The following is an 18,050-nucleotide window of genomic DNA, read 5'->3' on the forward strand; positions in this document are numbered from 1 at the left end:
GGTGCCTCCCTCTGGGTATCTGAGTTCCACCAACGTCAGGTGGTCCTTGGTAGTGCTTTCAGGCACGGGTACCTCCTGCTTAGTAACCGGGTTCCAGTAACATCAGCTGGTCCTCGGTAGTTCCATTGGCTCTTGGACCTTCGGCTACCCATCCGGGTTCCAGTACCATCAGCTGGTTCTCGGCAGTGTCTTTTGCTCTTGTACCTTCTGCTCCCCATCCTGGTTCCAGTACCGTCAGCTGGTTCCGGGCAGAGCCTTTGGCTTAGGTGCCTCCCTCTGGGTATCCGAGTTCCACCAACGTCAGGTGGTCCTTGGTAGTGCTTTCAGACACGGGTACCTCCTGCTTAGTAACCGGGTTCCAGTAACGTCAGCTGGTCCTCGGTAGTTCCATTGGCTCTTGGACCTTCGGCTACCCATCCGGGTTCCAGTACCGTCAGCTGGTTCTCGGCATTTTCTCAGCCTACTTGTACCTTCTGCTACATTTCCAAGTTCAAGACCCTAAAGACGACGACCCGGAAGACCACCCCTAAGATGACGACGACACCAGAGACGACAACCGCTGAGATGACGACGACCCTGGAGACGATGACCCTGAAGACCAACCCGATGACGACGACCCCGGAGACGACGACCCTGGAGACGACGACCTGGAAGACCGAGAAGCAGAAGAACAAGAGGCTGCAGAACAAAGAGCAGAAGAACATTAAGCATAAGACTAAATATCAGAGCAAAAGATATTATCTAAATTATAAGCAGAAGAAGACTAAGCAGTGTATGGGGGTGAGTCCGTTCCTCCTCGTGGTGCCCCTGGATAAAGCCTGATGCTGCAGGCCAAACTGAACGCGGACAAATGTAACTGTTTTGTGACAGGCCGAACGGAAGGTGTAATCTTCAAACTTTTATAGATAACAACTACAGAATGCCTGTCACAAATAAGAATATGATGAAGAAGTTGAATATGAAGAAGATAATAGTAAAATAAAAAGAATATGAACAATGTAACAAAAAAAATAATAGGTAGAAGATGAAGAAGAAGATGAATAAGGTGAAGAAGTTGATGTCAAAGAAGCTGATGATGAGGATAATGAAGAAGAAAGTGTGGGCGAAGTAAAAAAGAAGGTGAAGGGCGTGGAAGTAGTGAAACATCAATATCTGACAAAATAAAAAAAAAATTAACATAGTCAAAATCTTTCTAACACTGAACGTCATTAAAAACAAAACAAAATCCTGCTATTCTATTTGATTGGGCTAAACCTCTGCCTTTAATGTCTCCGCCACCTCCCCCAATACATCCTACATTATTCTTAGTTGTTTTCCTTCATGTAGAATGAACCTACAAGGAAAGAAAGGGTTTATATTAATTCCGATATTTTTGTCCCATTGACTTGCATTGGGATCGGGTATCGGTATCGGATTAGATCCGATACTTTGACGGTATCGGCCGATACTTTCCGATACCGATACTTTCCGATATCGGAAGGTATCGCTCAACACTAGCCATGAGCACAGCTGCATTAGCAGAGCTCATGGGTGTAAAATGATTTAACCCCATCAGATTTACATCGTGGGACGTGACAGAACGACGGAAGGTATGGGATATTGTTGATTTTTTATTTTTCCTTTTTTACAGAACGAGGGTCTTCAGGTGGATTAAGAGTATAATAAAATATTAAAACACCCTGTGTCTTTATTTCATTAAAGTACTTTGTAAGAATGTGTGTGTGTTTTATTAACCATACTATTGGATTAATAATGGATAGGTGTCATAATTGACGCCTCTCCATTATTAATCTTGCTTAATGTCACCTTACAATAGCAAGGTGACATTAACCCTTGATTACCCCATATCCCACCACTACACGGGAGTGGGAAGAGAGTGGCCAAGTGCCAGAATTGGCGGATCTTCCAGATGTGCCTTTTCTGGGGTGGCTGGGGCCAGATGTTTGTAGCCGGGGGGGGGGGGGGGGGCAATAAACATGGACCCTCTCTAGGCTATTAATATCTGCTCTCACTCACTGGCTTTACCACTCTGGCGGAGAAAATTGCGCGGGAGCCCACGCCAATTTTTTCCGCCATTTAACCCTTTATTTTAGCAGCTACAGCGCCCAAATTTTGCACATACACACTACTAACATTAGTGTGGAATATGCAAAAAAAAAGGGGATATGAGATGGTTTACACGATGTAAACCGTGTCTCATATTATGTCGGGTTTGGGAAGGAGGTAGTGAAAGCCGGCAATTGAATTACCGGCTTTTATGATATCTAGCGCTGTATGAAATATAAATATATATATATATATATGTGTCTCACTGACATATATATATATATATAGAGAGAGAGAGATACTGTATATATGTTTTAACGAACATTTGAGCACAAATATCCATTAGATGTCGGGATTACATATGGCGGATGACATGCGCAAAATACGCTGACACACCCTGCCTACGGAAGACATACGGATCACTATTTTGGGAACATTTCTGCGTATTACGGCCGTAAAAAACGGACCGTATTTTCATACGCTGAGTGTGAGGCCGGCCTTACTGAGCACAATCCTGCTGAAAGGTTCCCTTTAAGTAAAAATATGGCAGGTCATTAGAGGTAAGCAGAAAGTTTGTTGTGCCAAGTACAGGAGTCTGTTGCAGCTGGATTTCACATCTGGAAAACCCAAATAAGAAGGAAATACCAAAGTATAGCAAAAATAATTAAACCAGCAAAATGTGTTAAAAATGTATTAAAAGTCAGGGGAAAATATCAAATAAGTCACTGTATTGATTGAAAAAGAACGACATTAAAAAACAGTGAAAGCAAATGACAAGATAAAAAGTGGGGTTTCATAAGAATAAAAATGGTATAATACAGCATCAATTCAAGTACGTAAAGTGCACTGTGCATAACAAATTCATAAATATAGAATATAATAAATAAGTATAAAGTATAATGTCCAGTGACAAGAACAATAACAAACAAAAAAGTGATTCCACAGTGCCAACTCAATATTCCAGCCCTTCCCCCCCTGTATTTTTGCGTCACTTTCTCACATCTTATGTTTCTCACAGCACCATTTCCACTGTACATTCACGTTTGCTACAGAACACTAAATTTAATTTCAAATTTTACTTCTATCAGTATATTTTTGCAGTTATTATACTGTTTCATTTTATGAACTGATGTGATTACCTTTATGCATTTTTGCGCTCCATAATTTCACATTATTCAAGCATCATTTTAATTTTTTTATTATATTTCTCATTTTTTAGTACAAATTTTTTCACATTTGTGTCTATATTATTGTGTTATTTTAACCATCCTTGGTGGTCTTTCACATGCTTTTATAGTTTTTATGTGATTTTTTTCACAACCTCTGCTTTTATATTTTGGTTTGGTTTCATATATTGTATCTGGCCAGTTAATAGGAATATATTTCCCTGTTTCCATATGGCTTCGGGGTTGCTGTGCTCCGCTGAGTCCATGCTCCTGTCCCGTTCTCTGATTTGCTGTTTTGGTGGCTCATTAGTGATATACTTCACGCTTCAAAGGTGACTGCAGGGTCATTTCAAGCTGCTGTTGCTCATTTTCTTGGCCTTCTCTCTGGTTCGCTGTCGTAGTTTCGCATCATGAACTGCAACCCACTTCGCAAGGAGCTGTCATGTGCGTGCGTATTTTATTGGCGACCGGTAATGTGACGGCCCACCACTTCTCCTACCCATTACTCCCTGATGAAGCAGAGTCGGAATGATATCAGAGGGTTCTGGTGTGTCTTGTCAGTATCAATCTTTTAACCCCTGATGGGTAAGGCTACGTTCACATTTGCGGCTAGCGCCGCAGCGTCGGGCGCCGCAGCGGCGCCGCATGCATCATGCGCCCCTATATTTAACATGGGGGCGCATGGACATGCGGTGCACTTGCTTTTTGCGCCGCATGCGTCCCTGCGGCGCCCGCGTCGGGGCGCAGAGGACGCAGCAAGTTGCATTTTTGCTGCGTCCAAAATCAATGGAAAAAAGGACGCATGCGGCGCAAAAAGCAGCGTTGTGCATGTGTTCACATTTGCGCTGTGCGTTGCGGCGGCGACGCTGCGGCGCACACCGCAAATGTGAACGTAGCCTTACATAGTTTTTAAGGTTGAAGGAAGACTTTAAGTCCATCTAGTTCAACCCAAATCCTAACCTAACTTGCTCTAACATGTTGATCCAGAGGAAGGAAAAAAAAAACCATTAGGCTATGTGCACACGCTGCGGTTTTTACAGAGGAACCGCAACGATTTTGATGCTGCGGGTCCGCAGCAGTTTCCATTGCGTTTACAGTTACATGTAAACCCATAGAAACCGCAATCCGCTGTGCACATGCAGAAACGCAGCGGTTTACATTCCGCAGCATGTCACTTCTTTTGTGCAGAATCGCGGCATTCTGCACACATAGGAATGCATTGATCCGCTTACTTCCCGCATGGGGCTGTGCCCACGATGCGGGAAGTAAGCGGATCATGTGCATATGGTACCCGGGGTGGAGGAGAAGAGACTCCTCCAGGCCCTGGGAACCATACTTGTGTAAAAAAAAAGAATTAAAATAAAAAATAATGATATACTCACCTCTCAGCGCTGCACGCGGCCGTCCGGTCGCAGGGTTGCTGTGCAAGCAGGACCTGCGATGACGTCGCGGTCACATGGTCATGAAGGTCCTTCTCGCACAGCATCTTTGGAACCGGACCGCCGCGTGCAGCGCTGAGGAGGGTGAGTATAACCATTTTTTAATTATTTTTAACATTACTATTGATGCTGCATATTGCTGCATATGCAGCATCAATAGTAGAAGTAAACCCGCAGTGGAAACCGCAAAACAAACCGCGATAAATCTGCAGTGATAACCGCAGCGGTTTTGCCCTGCAGATTTATCAAATCCGCTGCGGGAGAACCCGCAGAGGACCCTCCCTACGTGTGCACATAGCCTTAGATTTCTTTAGTTCCCCATGATGGAACTTTCATATTGTGTTGGTACTGTGCAATAAAAATGTATTTGTTTATTATTGTTCTTGTCACTGGACTTTATTATTATAATATATATTCACTATTTTTTTTTACACACAGTGCACTTGATATATCTGAATTGATGATGTATTATACCATCCTTTTTCACTATGGCACACTCTCTTATTAAACCCATTTTTTTTATTTTGTCTTCTGTGTTCTATATGTCTTCTAATCAATAAAGTGGTTTATTTGATGTTTTTGCTTGGTTTTGGATGTCACGTCTAAGGCTGGCATCCTTGGCCAGGCATCTCCTGGGTACCTCCGTCGCTTCGTAGGCTTCGCAACGTCATGACATTGCGGCGTGACACACAACATGACATCATGTGAGGCCTAATGACATAATGTTGCAGGCTCATCTCTTCTGGTAATGCATGGCCATCTCTTCATTGACATCAATATACTGAAACTTAGAAGCAGAACTTCTTCTCTCAGCGGTTTTACTGTGTCCAAAGTACGGACATATTAAATGTTTTTTGTTTTTTTAAATAATGGAAACCTAGTGCGTATCACAAAACAATCAACTCGTTTTGAAGAAAATGTTTTATTTTCCCCAGAGGAAAAAAAAAAAGCAATATAAATATTAGAGTATAAAACTTGCATGTAATACAACAACAATGGATTAAATGGATCATAATATAATATAATGCAGAGATAAATGTATAGTGACACACGCGACGTAACGGGTGCATTGGTAGAATGGACATGTACATCACAAGCCACACAGGAGGATTGAAAGGAAGGTCGGGTAACTGATATCTACAGGTTAATAGCATAAAAGAGTAAATCACTAATACACAATGGTGTTCTCTTCACAAGACAAGCATTGCTAAAAAGATGAAAAAGAAAGAATTATTGGAGTAGACCTTCAATACGGTGTAACATTCCCAGGGGTAACTGTACAGTAGGATATTTCCCCAAGGACAGAGTAGTATAAATTGTCATTCAGTTCAACATGTACGTAAGTGCACTATGCTTAGGTCCTGTCACTTATAGGCTGGGATGCTTACAGTCCTGAGCCACAGTCTGGCAAATATGCAACACAGATGCAGTAGTGTTGTTGCAAACCCGACATACAATAATGAACATTGCTAAAATCTTCAAAAAAATTCTCAGAAATCATATACATAACGTGCAGTAGTATATCTAAGAAACGTACTGATTACCTTTCCTGTATGCTGGCACACTGAAGATAGGCACTTTAAACTATCCGTGTTACTGAATATACATTACAGAAATGATGTTAATGCATTAGTCCTGTATATCAAGACCGTCTTTGATGAGATATGATGCCATTGGTTCATATTCCATGAATTCTAGTCGGAAATGACTACTCCGTTAGATGCCACGTCATTGGCGTTCCGTGTCCTATAGATCAGCTGGTCTGTGGGGAGGACTTTATTACTTAAAGAGCTAACATTGAGACGTTATAAAGGTCTTTGTGACAATTGCAAATGATAAGCTCGGCATCAAGCATTCATCATTATGACTGTTCTGCAGAACGTGCAAGTGCAGGTCATTTATAAGTTATTAGTACGTTTCTATATAACTCAGATGTCCTTTGTTCTAACTCCAGGCTATAGTTATCAGCTTCCCAATACAAATGTACGCACTTGTGTGGCTCACAATGACATCTAAAGAACAAGGTATAAATTAATATTTTATACAAAATGTTCTATTTTGTCAACTTTTCACATAGGTTAACGACCTTATTCGAGGAACATGTGGTGCCACACATCCAAGTAAGACATGGAAGTGTTTAACTAGGTTATAGAAATGTGAGCCCTTCTTCAGGTTCTCATAAGAGACATTTCACATTGCAAAATTGAAAAAGAACATAGCAAGAATTAGCAAGCTTGCAACTCTCTTTCACATAGAACTGATAGGATTTTTTGCAAAAGAAATGGGCACAAATTAGCCCAATGAAAATTGTGATAGTGGTGCCATCAGTTTTCTCCAACGATTATATAAAAGGACAGAGGGAAACGCTGGAGATGTGTGAACACGTCCTATGACTGGCTGATATAATCAAGGCTATTTATTTTTAGGCTTCGTTCACACTATACTTTGTAATGCACAGGCCTTGTATATGCCGGGAAAATTTCCCGATTTATACTTGAATGGGCATAGGTAGAAAAGGGCCCCTGGGTAAGAACAGAATATGGGCCTTTGCAGTCCAATGGCTAATCTTAATGCGCCCCTTTGTGGGTTTGTGAAAGAAACTGATCACTGCTTTGGAAGTGGGCCTCCTTACTACTACCCAAAGGCTGCATCAGTGGAACCTCAGTCCCTGCTTTCAATGTATTTATGCAACTGCATTTGTAAAAATAATGTACTGCTGTCTTGTAGAATTCTTTTGCAATGGAAATCATCGTTGACTATGTCCAGTATGTTTGACTCTGAGATGCTGCAGTTCCTGAGACCGTGCTGTAGACCAATCAGACATGAGGGTCTGCGGCTGCTTCACCCCACCTGCTGTACTTGATTGACAGCTCTACGTGCGCATCTAGGCAGAGACCTATCAATCCATGACAGCTGGGACTTGCCTGTACAACCTGCCTGCAACAAGGTCTTGGTCCCCACCACTGCGGCATTTCAGAGTCAAATATACAGGCCCTTCGGCATACGCTACAAAAACAGTGTGAACATCCCCTAGCTCACAATCAATATATGCTTCCTCTGCACATCATTGCAGTAACTCCTATCTTATAGAAACTACCTGGATTTTCATTGTTGTCCATCATACAATGACCAAACCCAGAATCTTATATTTAAGAACCTAATATAGATCTCTCTCATAATGGACACCCATGTATACCCTAAGTGGTCTCTTGAAGAGCATTCGTGTTTAAATTGTACCTAATGGCCACAGACTAAGGACAACTATTTTTTATGACTTAAGGAGTAGCAACCATTATTTTAATTTATAAAAAAGATTGACCGACTACATTTGAAAAAAAAACTTTGCAAACAGTCTTGGTTTAAAACATTTTCTCCAAGGTAACAAACTACAAAAAAATCCTGAATAGACTGATCCTGTTTTCCTCTATGTTTCCCCTACTTCTTGATAAAATACATTCAATAGGTTAGCAGAAAGTAGAGTCAGATGAAAGGGAGCGTGACTGTAGCACCTGACTACACAGTGTGTGTTTGTAGTCTGTTACCATGGAGACAGATTGGTAAGACATTGAACAATTGTTGCTTTGTTTTATCTCTGTTGCATTAAGAAAATAAGAATCAACATGAATTGGTTGTGAATTTGTTTATGCCGTTAAGAATTTTATAAAATGTTTTTCATTTCAGTTTATCAGCAAATAATAAAAACCAAGAGACAGTTCAACCATCAGTATTGCTGCCTTGATTAGAAAGAGGTGCAAAATAGTGTCCTTTTGTCTATTAGTTATTATTTTTATTTTTTTATTTTCCTAAATGCATAAATAAAATAAACCCCATGCTTGAATAGGACATGCACATATGGTCATTTCCCAATGCACCTCTGGATACCTTATGGATTGTCAACATGCAGATTTCTATACAGCTATGTAACAATATTCTTAACCTCAAACAGTGGATGTATATAGAGACACATCAGTCACTTGTCAAGTTGTGTTTTTGGCCTGCAATTGGCTAAAAGGTTTAATGGCGAATAAGCAGATTGCATTGTCTTATGTGAATTTAATAGCTTCTGTAGTTGGTTATATCAGAAAAAATTGCACCCTTTTATGCATGTATAACTTATGTCCTTGAAGGGTATAGTGTTGTTAACTCTGATGGGCTCTTAGTTGAAATGTTAAAGCCCATTTAGATGGCTTGATAATTGGGGAACACCAGTTATCAGCCGATATAAACAGGCGGGAAATCATTGGGTGCAATAATTTTGTGCATTTTCTTGTGTAAACAGGAGACATACTGCCCACAAAATGATGTTCTATGCAATATAGAGTGATCATATTAATGATCATTCTGTACACATGTCTAAACTCGCCATTAGATGACCGCTGATCGGCTTGCATGGATCTAATTGGTGGTAATTTAACAACAGTGGATTCAGCTTGTGTAAATGTGTCCTTAATGCCCCCCATACACATTGGATTAATTCTGTCTGAACTTGCCGATATTGACGAGTTTAGCAAACCATCTAATGTTTATTGAGTCACCAGCCAACTGATAGTTTTGGGAAATGTCGATCACGCATGTCCGATTTCAGACTACCTATTGCATGGTTCTCCTGGAGACAAGCCACTGATCGACGTGTCAGCCGCCAACTTTCTCACACAGAGCACAGGAGAGCTGTGCCAAACAGGCACTTCTGTGTATGGGAGAGTCGGCTGAGTTGGCTGTTAGCCAAACAATTGGCCAAAGATCATTTGGATGACCACTATCTAACATATATAGGGACCCATCGTCTGCCTATGGCTAATATAGAATGTATAATAACTGGTCTACATCGTCCGGCCGACATAGCGAATGTGCAACCTGGGCAAGGCAAGGGTGCGCAGTCACTTTAAAGAATAGTGCTCTCTATTATCTACCCTGCTGTCATCTATGGCCACCCCTGGGTTCCTGCTGTATCTGTAGTTGAAATGTCAAAGTCATTCTACCCAAATATTACATTTTCATTGTTAAGCATTTTTTCAAATAAAGTAAACTAATTGACAATGTAACAATTTGACTATGAGTTCTCGTTAACCAATACCCATTCCCTTTCCCCAATAGAGATGGCCGGTTTATGATCTGATCCTTTATGTGCTGTTTGTTCTATTATTTCAAATTATGTTGAAGTGAAATCCTACAGGACTGAGTGTAGAATTTTAAAGGTCATTTTGCTATAGGGTGTCTCCCACCATCCTAACCCCCTGTACACAGTTACAATATAACTCACAATCTTTATTGTTCCTGTACTAATTCCTGCTTCCCGAAAGCTGCATCATTTCTTCAGCAATCTTTTCATCTTGCTGCTGTGAGATGAGGAGATAATAGCAGATACATCCTTTATAGGGGTTCTTCACTTGAAAACAATGTTTAGGTGTCTTTGAAACGTAAATATATAGAACTTTCTAATATACTTGTTTTACTGCAGGCGTCACAGTGTTTAGATATCAGCAGTGGCTCTGGGTCCCAGCATCTCCACTTTTACATTCAGATAAGACCCCATTTACACATGAGACCAAACTGGCCAAACCCACCAATATTGGCAGAACAGCCTAATGTGTATAGAGGCCTCCTGACTCCCCCTTGTCAGATAGTGTCAGGAGAGAAAGGGACCAGGCCTGTTGAATTTTGAATTGCGCAGAGTTAAAGAGAATCTGTCAGCAGACTTTTGATATGTAATCTGACAGCAGTATAATGAGTGCTCGATTTCAGGGATGTGTCACTTATTGGGCTGTGTGTTGTAGTTTCAACACAATCAGGAGGAGATTATCACTGCCTGACTAGATATCACGTGTGCAGCAGTCCAGCTAATCTGTGTAACCCTGCCTTACCACTGGTTGGCATCTTAGCCAGCCCCCTTCTTTGTCACAGCCAAAGTATAAAACCAAAATGGCTTGGCATAGCTGTCGAAATGAGTCAGTCAGACGTTTCTACCGCACTTGTGACATTATCACCCGGTAAATTCTGTGCATCAGACAGGACATGGGCGCACTGCTTATATCTGTACACAAGGAAACCTTTCATAATATAAGTCATTAGTAAAATCCATGCATTCATATTTCAGACACATCAAAACATTTTTAATTCCACGTGGACAACCCCTTTAAATACTTCAGATAATGTACCTACATACATCCAAGCTACAAAAGTCTTTCAGATTTTCAATAAGAAAAATATACATAGATTGTAGAGATGCATGTAATATGTGTTAAAGTTAGGCATCAATTCATCCAGAAGTCTGTGTTCAATGTTTGGCGAGGACAGGCGCATCGTACAGATCGTCTTGTAAATGTAATCTATAGTCCCATCAGAATCAAAATCAAGATAACACAATGAATAGTACTAGATTATTTGCTACACAATCGCTTATACATTATTACAATCACAACATACATTCTTTACATTGGAATAAACAGATTTTTTTTTTCCTTTTTTTTTCTACGCAGTCTTTCTGTTACGTTGATGCTGCTTTAGTTTCACAGGTATAGAAAGAATCGGGCACAGTACTGACTGTAGATATCAACCGGGCAACTCTTTGAATATCAAAATATAGAACGTTTGTATCACTTTGCCTGGACTTTGCCTTCTTTTGTGCCGCTCCATCCTTGCTATTTCAATCACTTTGTATTTTAAAGGGACAACTCTTTCGATCAAGATCCATTCTCTAGATAATCCTCCTTGCCTTCAGAGCCAGGTCTGTCTATCACAACATTACGGGCTAGATAAATGTGTATCTCATACTGCACACACTTTTTAGATACAGGTCCATTCGGCTAAACTTTTTTGTTTTTGTAACAGTGACAGCCATTGATTTCAGTTGCGTTTGAATGAATATCACATTTTATTGGTTTAGCTTGTACAGCAGGAGCTTTGGCTAGATAAGGGCTCTGATAGCTCGAATTTTTCAGAAAGTAATGTCCATAAAGAAGAAAAATGTGCTCTGCACTTAGTAAGATTTTCCTTATTCTTTTACGTAACCCAATATTTTATGATGATCCTAATCTCTCTATATCGGTGTAATAAATGTCATCTTGAGAATTATTTAAAGATACGATTTTAAAAAGTAAATATTAAGTGCAAAGGTTTAGAGTCAATTGACTTTCGGCTTTTTCGTCACTGAATGACACTTTTTTGATAACCAAATTTTCCATGTTGTCTATTATGAATTTTAAAAGGGGGAATTTTATAGGACAGGCAAAAAAGATTAAAACATTGGCTAATACAAAGTATCATCGCATGTGTTAAAAATAACTTTAACAGCTCCAAAGTATGTTCTATTAGCATCATCTACTTGCTTCCTATAAACTACGAACATCCCCTTCTTCTTTTTTTTCATTGCAACAATGACATTCAATATGATTTGGCTGGGGTTAAGTGCTTAGAGGATTTTGCTCTGCTGGCGCAGAATGTTATTTTTTCTCCTTTTTGGCTGCTTTTTTCTTGTTCCCTCCTGAAGGTGCAAGGACTTTCCCTTCTTGTTTTATGGCAGCGTTAAGAGTAGCAGTGCCTGGAATATATATGTTTTGTCTGTAATCAGGTACATGCTGCAAAGTAAACTGGGGACCATAGCAGGCACCAAGACCCATTGTCCCTGTTCCTCCTCCGATATTGGAGCTTTCAGCAGCTTCTGGAAAATAAAAAAAAGAATATTATTATTTACCTATGCATCTTTTTCATATAGGAAGTACTACGTTTTACATGATTGTTTGTATAGTTATGGACGATACATGAAGCAGGTATAGTTTTATGTTGGTATTTTAACCCTTTAACCCCTCTGTGACCTTAGACGTACTATCCCGTCGAGGTGACCTGGGCCTATCTGACCCTCGACGGGGTCATAGCCGATCGGCCGCGCTCACGGGGGGAGCGCGGCCGATCGCGGCCGGGTGTCAGCTGCATATCGCAGCTGACATCCGGCACTATGTGCCAGGAGCGGTCACGGACCGCCCCCGGCACATTAACCCCCGGCACACCGCGATCAAACATGATCGCGGTGTACCTGCGGTATAGGGAAGCATCGCGCAGGGAGGGGGCTCCCTGCGTGCTTCTCTGAGACCCCCGGAGCAACGCGATGTGATCGCATTGCTCTGAGGGTCTCCTACCTCCCTCCTCGCCGCAGGTCCCGGATCCAAGATGGCCGCGGCATCCGGGTCCTGCAGGGAGGGAGGTGGCTTACCGAGTGCCTGCTCAGAGCAGACACTTGGTAAGCCTGCAGCCCTGCACAGCAGATCGCAGATCTGGCAGAGTGCTGTGCACACTGCCAGATCAATGATCTGTGATGTCCCCCCCTGGGACAAAGTAAAAAAGTAAAAAAAAAATTCCCCACATGTGTGTAAAAAAAAAATTAAAAAAATATCCTAAATAAAGAAAAAAAAAAAAAAATTATTCCCATAAATACATTTCTTTAGCTAAATAAAATAAAAAAAACAATAAAAGTACACATATTTAGTATCGCCGCGTCCGTAACGACCCAACCTATAAAACTGCCCCACTAGTTAACCCCTTCAGTAAACACCGTAAGAAAAAAAAAAAAAAAACGAGGCAAAAAACAACGCTTTATTACCATACCGCCGAACAAAAAGTGGAATAACACGCGATCAAAAAGACTGATATAAATAACCATGGTACCGCTGAAAACGTCATCTTGTCCCGCAAAAAACGAGCCGCCATACAGCATCATCAGCAAAAAAATAAAAAAAATTATAGTCCTGAGAATAAAGCGATACCAAAATAATTATTTTTTCTATAAAATAGTTTTTATCGTATAAAAGCGCCAAAACATAAAAAAATGATATAAATGAGATATCGCTGTAATCGTACTGACCCGATAAATAAAACTGCTTTATCAATTTTACCAAATGCGGAACGGTATAAACGCCTCCCCCAAAAGAAATTCATGAATAGCTGGTTTTTGATCACTCTGCCTCACAAAAATCGGAATAAAAAGCGATCAAAAAATGTCACGTGTCCGAAAATGTTACCAATAAAAACGTCAACGCGTCCCGCAAAAAACAAGATCTCACATAACTCTGTGGACTCAAATATGGAAAAATTACAGCTCTCAAAATAACGCAAAAAATATTTTTTGCAATGAAAAGCGTCTTTCAGTGTGTGACAGCTGCCAATCATAAAAATCCGCTAAATAACCCGCTATAAAAGTAAATCAAACCCCCCTTCATCACCCCCTTAGTTAGGGAAAAATAAAAAAATTAAAAAATGTATTTATTTCCATTTTCCCATTAGGGTTAGGGTTAGGGCTAGAGTTAGGACTAGAGTTAGGGCTAGGGTTAGGGTTAGAGCAAGGGTTAGGGCTAGGGTTAGGGTTAGGGCTAGGGTTGGGGCTAGGGTTAGGGCTAGAGTTAGGACTAGAGTTAGGGCTAGGGTTAGGGCAAGGGTTAGGACTAGGGTTAGGGCTAGGGTTGGGGCTAGGGTTAGGGCTAGGGTTAGGGCTAGGGTTGGGGATAGGGTTAGGGCTAGGGTTAGGGCTAGTGTTACGGCTAGTGCTAGGGCTAGGGTTATTGCTAGGGTTAGGGTTAGGGTTGGGTTGGGGCTAGGGTTGGAGCTACAGTTGTGGTTGGGGCTAAAGATAGGGTTAGGGTTTGGATTACATTTACGGTTGGGAATAGGGTTGGGTGTGTCTAGGTTAGAGGAGTGGTTAGGGTTACCGTTGGGATTAGGGTTAGGGATGTGTTTGGATTAGGGTTTCAGTTATAATTGGGGGGTTTCCACTGTTTAGGCACATCAGGGGCTCTCCAAACGGGACATGGCATCCGATCTGAATTCCAGCCAATTCTGCGTTGAAAAAGGAAAACAGTGCTCCTTCCCTTCAGAGCTCTCCCGTGTGCCCAAACAGGGGTTTACCCCAACATATGGGGTATCAGCGTACTCAGGACAAATTGGACATCATCTTTTGGGGTCCAATTTCTCCTGCTACCCTTGGGAAAATACAAAACTGGGGGCCAAAAAATAAGTTTTGTGGGAAAAAAAAGATTTTTTATTTTCACGGCTCTGCGTTGTAAACTGTAGTGAAACACTTGGGGGTTCAAAGTTCTCACAACACATCTAGATAAGTTCCTTGGGGGGTCTAGTTTCCGATATGGGGTCACTTGTGGGGGGTTTGTACTGTTTGGGTACATCAGGGGCTCTGCAAATGCAACGTGACGCCTGCAGACCAATCCATTTAAGTCTGCATTCCAAATGGCGCTCCTTCCCTTCCGAGCTCTGTCATGCGCCCAAACAGTGGTTCCCCCCCACATATGGGGTATCAGCGTACTCAGGACAAATTGATCAACAACTTTTGGGGTCCAATTTATCCTGATACCCTTGTGAAAATACAAAACTGGGGGCTAAAAAATAATTTTTGTGAAAAAAAAAGGAATTTTTATTTTCACGGCTCTGCGTTATAAACTGTAGTGAAACACTTGGGGGTTCAAAGTTCTCACAACACATCTAGATAAGTTCCTTGGGGGGTCTAGTTTCCAATATGGGGTCACTTGTGGGGGGTTTGTACTGTTTGGGTACATCAGGGGCTCTGCAAATGCAACGTGACGCCTGCAGACCAATCCATTTAAGTCTGCATTCCAAATGGCGCTCCTTCCCTTCCGAGCTCTGTCATGCGCCCAGTGGTTCCCCCCCACATATGGGGTATCAGCGTACTCAGGACAAATTGGACAACAAAGTTTGGGGTCCAATTTATCCTGATACCCTTGTGAAAATACAAAACTGGGGGCTAAAAATCATTTTTGTGAAAAAAAAAAAGGAATTTTTATTTTCACGGCTCTGCGTTATAAACTGTAGTGAAACACTTGGGGGTTCAAAGCTATCAAAACACATCTAGATAAGTTCCTTAGGGGGTCTACTTTCCAAAATGGTGTCACTTGTGGGGGTTTTTAATGTGTAGGCACATCAGGGGCTCTCCAAACGCAACATGGCATCCCATCTTAATTCCAGTCAATTTTGCATTGAAAAGTAAAATAGTGCTCCTTCCCTTCCGAGCTCTGCTATGCGCCCAAACAGTGGTTTATCCCCACATATGGGGTATCGTCGTACTCAGGACAAATTGCACAACAACTTTTGTGGTCTAATTTCTTTTCTTACCCTTGGGGAAATAAAAAAATGGGGGCGAAAAGATAATTTTTGTGAAAAAATATGATTTTTATTTTTACGGCTCTGCATTATAAACTTCTGTGAAGCACTTGTTGGGTCAAAGTGCTCACCACACATCTAGATAAGTTCCTTAGGGGGTCTACTTTCCAAAATGGTGTCACTTGTGGGGGGGTTTAATGTTTAGGCACATCAGGGGCTCTCCAAACGCAACATGGCATCCCATCTTAATTCCAGTCAATTTTGCATTGAAAAGTAAAATAGCGCTCCTTCCCTTCCGAGCTCTGCTATGCGCCCAAACAGTGGTTTATCCCCACATATGGGGTATCGTCGTACTCAGGACAAATTGCACAACAACTTTTGTGGTCTAATTTCTTTTCTTACCCTTGGGGAAATAAAAAAATGGGGGCGAAAAGATAATTTTTGTGAAAAAATATGATTTTTATTTTTACGGCTCTGCATTATAAACTTCTGTGAAGCACTTGTTGGGTCAAAGTGCTCAACACACATCTAGATAAGATCCTTAGGGGGTCTACTTTCCAAAATGGTGTCACTTGTGGGGGGTTTCAATGTTTACGCACATCAGGGGCTCTCCAAATGCAACATGGCGTCCCATCTCAATTCCAGTCAATTTTGCATTGAAAAGTCAAATGGCGCTCCTTTCCTTCCGAGCTCTGCCCTGCGCCCAAACAATGGTTTACACCCACATATGGGGTATCAGCGTACTCAGGACGAATTGTACAACAAATTTTGGAGTCTATTTTCTCCTGTTACGCTTGGTAAAATAAAACAAATTGGAGCTGAAACAAATTTTGAGTGAAAAAAAGTTAAATGTTTATTTTTATTTAAACATTACAAAAATTCCTGTGAAACACCTGAAGGGTTAATAAACTTCTTGAAAGTGGTTTTGAGTACCTTGAGGGGTGCAGTTTTTAGAATGGTGTCACACTTGGGTATTTTCTATCATATAGACCCCTCAAAATGACTACAAATGAGATGTGGTCCCTAAAAAAAAATGGTGTTGTAAAAATGAGAAATTGCTGGTCAACTTTTAACCCTTATAACTCCGTCACCCCAAAAAATTTTGGTTCCAAAATTGTGCTGATGTAAAGTAGACATGTGGGAAATGTTACTTATTAAGTATTTTGCGTGACATATGTCTGTGATTTAAGGGCATAAAAATTCAAAGTTGGAAAATTGCGAAATTTTCAAAATTTTCGCCAAATATTCGTTTTTTTTCACAAATAAACGCAAGTTATATCGAAGAAATTTTACCACTATCATGAAGTACAATATGTCACGAGAAAACAATGTCAGAATCGCCAAGATCCGTTTAAGCGTTCCAGAGTTATAACCTCATAAAGGGACAGTGGTCAGAATTGTAAAAATTGGCCCGGTGTTGTGGATTCTGTTTGTGGGCTCCCTCTGGTGGTTACTGCTGGTACTGGGTGACTTTGGTGGGTTGCGGCCTTTGGTTTCCACCTGTCCATCAGAGGCTGGGTGTTTCCTATTTTACCTGGCCTTTCTGTCATTCCCTTGCCGGCTATCAATGTATTCAGATGTGCTCTGTTTGGTTCCTGCCTACCTGCTCCCAGATCTTTCAGGATAAGCTAAGTGCTGATTTTCAGTTGTTTGGTTTTTTGTCCAGCTTGCTTATTATGTCTCTATGCTAGCTGGTAGCTCTAGTGGACTGAGGTTCTCCCCATGTGCCATGAGTTGGCACATGGGTTCTTGTAATCTCAGGATGGTTTTTTGATTAGGGTTTTTTGCTGACCGCTCAGTCCCCTTTTGTATCGTTCTGCTTTCTAGTTTACAGCGGGCCTCTATTTGCTAAATCTATATATATCATCTCTATGTGTGTGCCTTCCTCTCATTTCACCGTCAATACATGTGAGGGGGCAACTATATCTTTTGGGGTTCATTCCTCTGGAGGCAAGTGAGGTCTTTATTTTCTCTGCAGTACTAGTTAGCTCTTAGGCTGGTGCGTGGCGTCTAGAACCAACGTAGGCACGCTCCCTGGCTATCTCTAGTTGCGTTTGTCAGGCGTAGGGCAGCGGTCAGCCCAGGTTCCATCACCCTAGAGCTCGTCCGTTATTTATTTGTACTTTGCTTGTCCTGTGCTATCCCTAGCCATTGGGGATTCATGACAGTATAGCCGGCCAACAAAGTGTTAATTGTTTGGGCTGAAGCAGGAGAATAAGAAGTGTTTAAGGGAATTTTTTTTTTTTTTTTCCCTTCAGAGTTTTGCTGCCTAGCCCTTAATTGC

At 41.3% G+C, this 18,050-nt stretch overlaps 1 protein-coding gene across 2 annotated transcripts in view; it reads right to left on the bottom strand.

Moving 5' to 3' along the window:
* Positions 1-11,119: 11,119 nt before the first annotated feature.
* The window catches only part of LOC143776636 (protocadherin gamma-C5-like), a 96,516-nt gene continuing 89,585 nt past the window's right edge, over positions 11,120-18,050 (bottom strand). For both annotated transcript variants that reach the window (XR_013215884.1, XM_077266202.1), the window contains one exon: positions 11,120-12,308. Coding sequence is in view for 1 of the 2 variants with exons in the window: in XM_077266202.1 (XP_077122317.1) it covers positions 12,091-12,308 (218 nt within the window). In the remaining variant the exon portion in view is untranslated. The remainder of the gene's footprint in view (positions 12,309-18,050) is intronic.

This window comes from Ranitomeya variabilis, chromosome 5 (genome assembly GCF_051348905.1).
Source record: "Ranitomeya variabilis isolate aRanVar5 chromosome 5, aRanVar5.hap1, whole genome shotgun sequence".
Lineage (NCBI taxonomy): Eukaryota > Metazoa > Chordata > Amphibia > Anura > Dendrobatidae > Ranitomeya > Ranitomeya variabilis.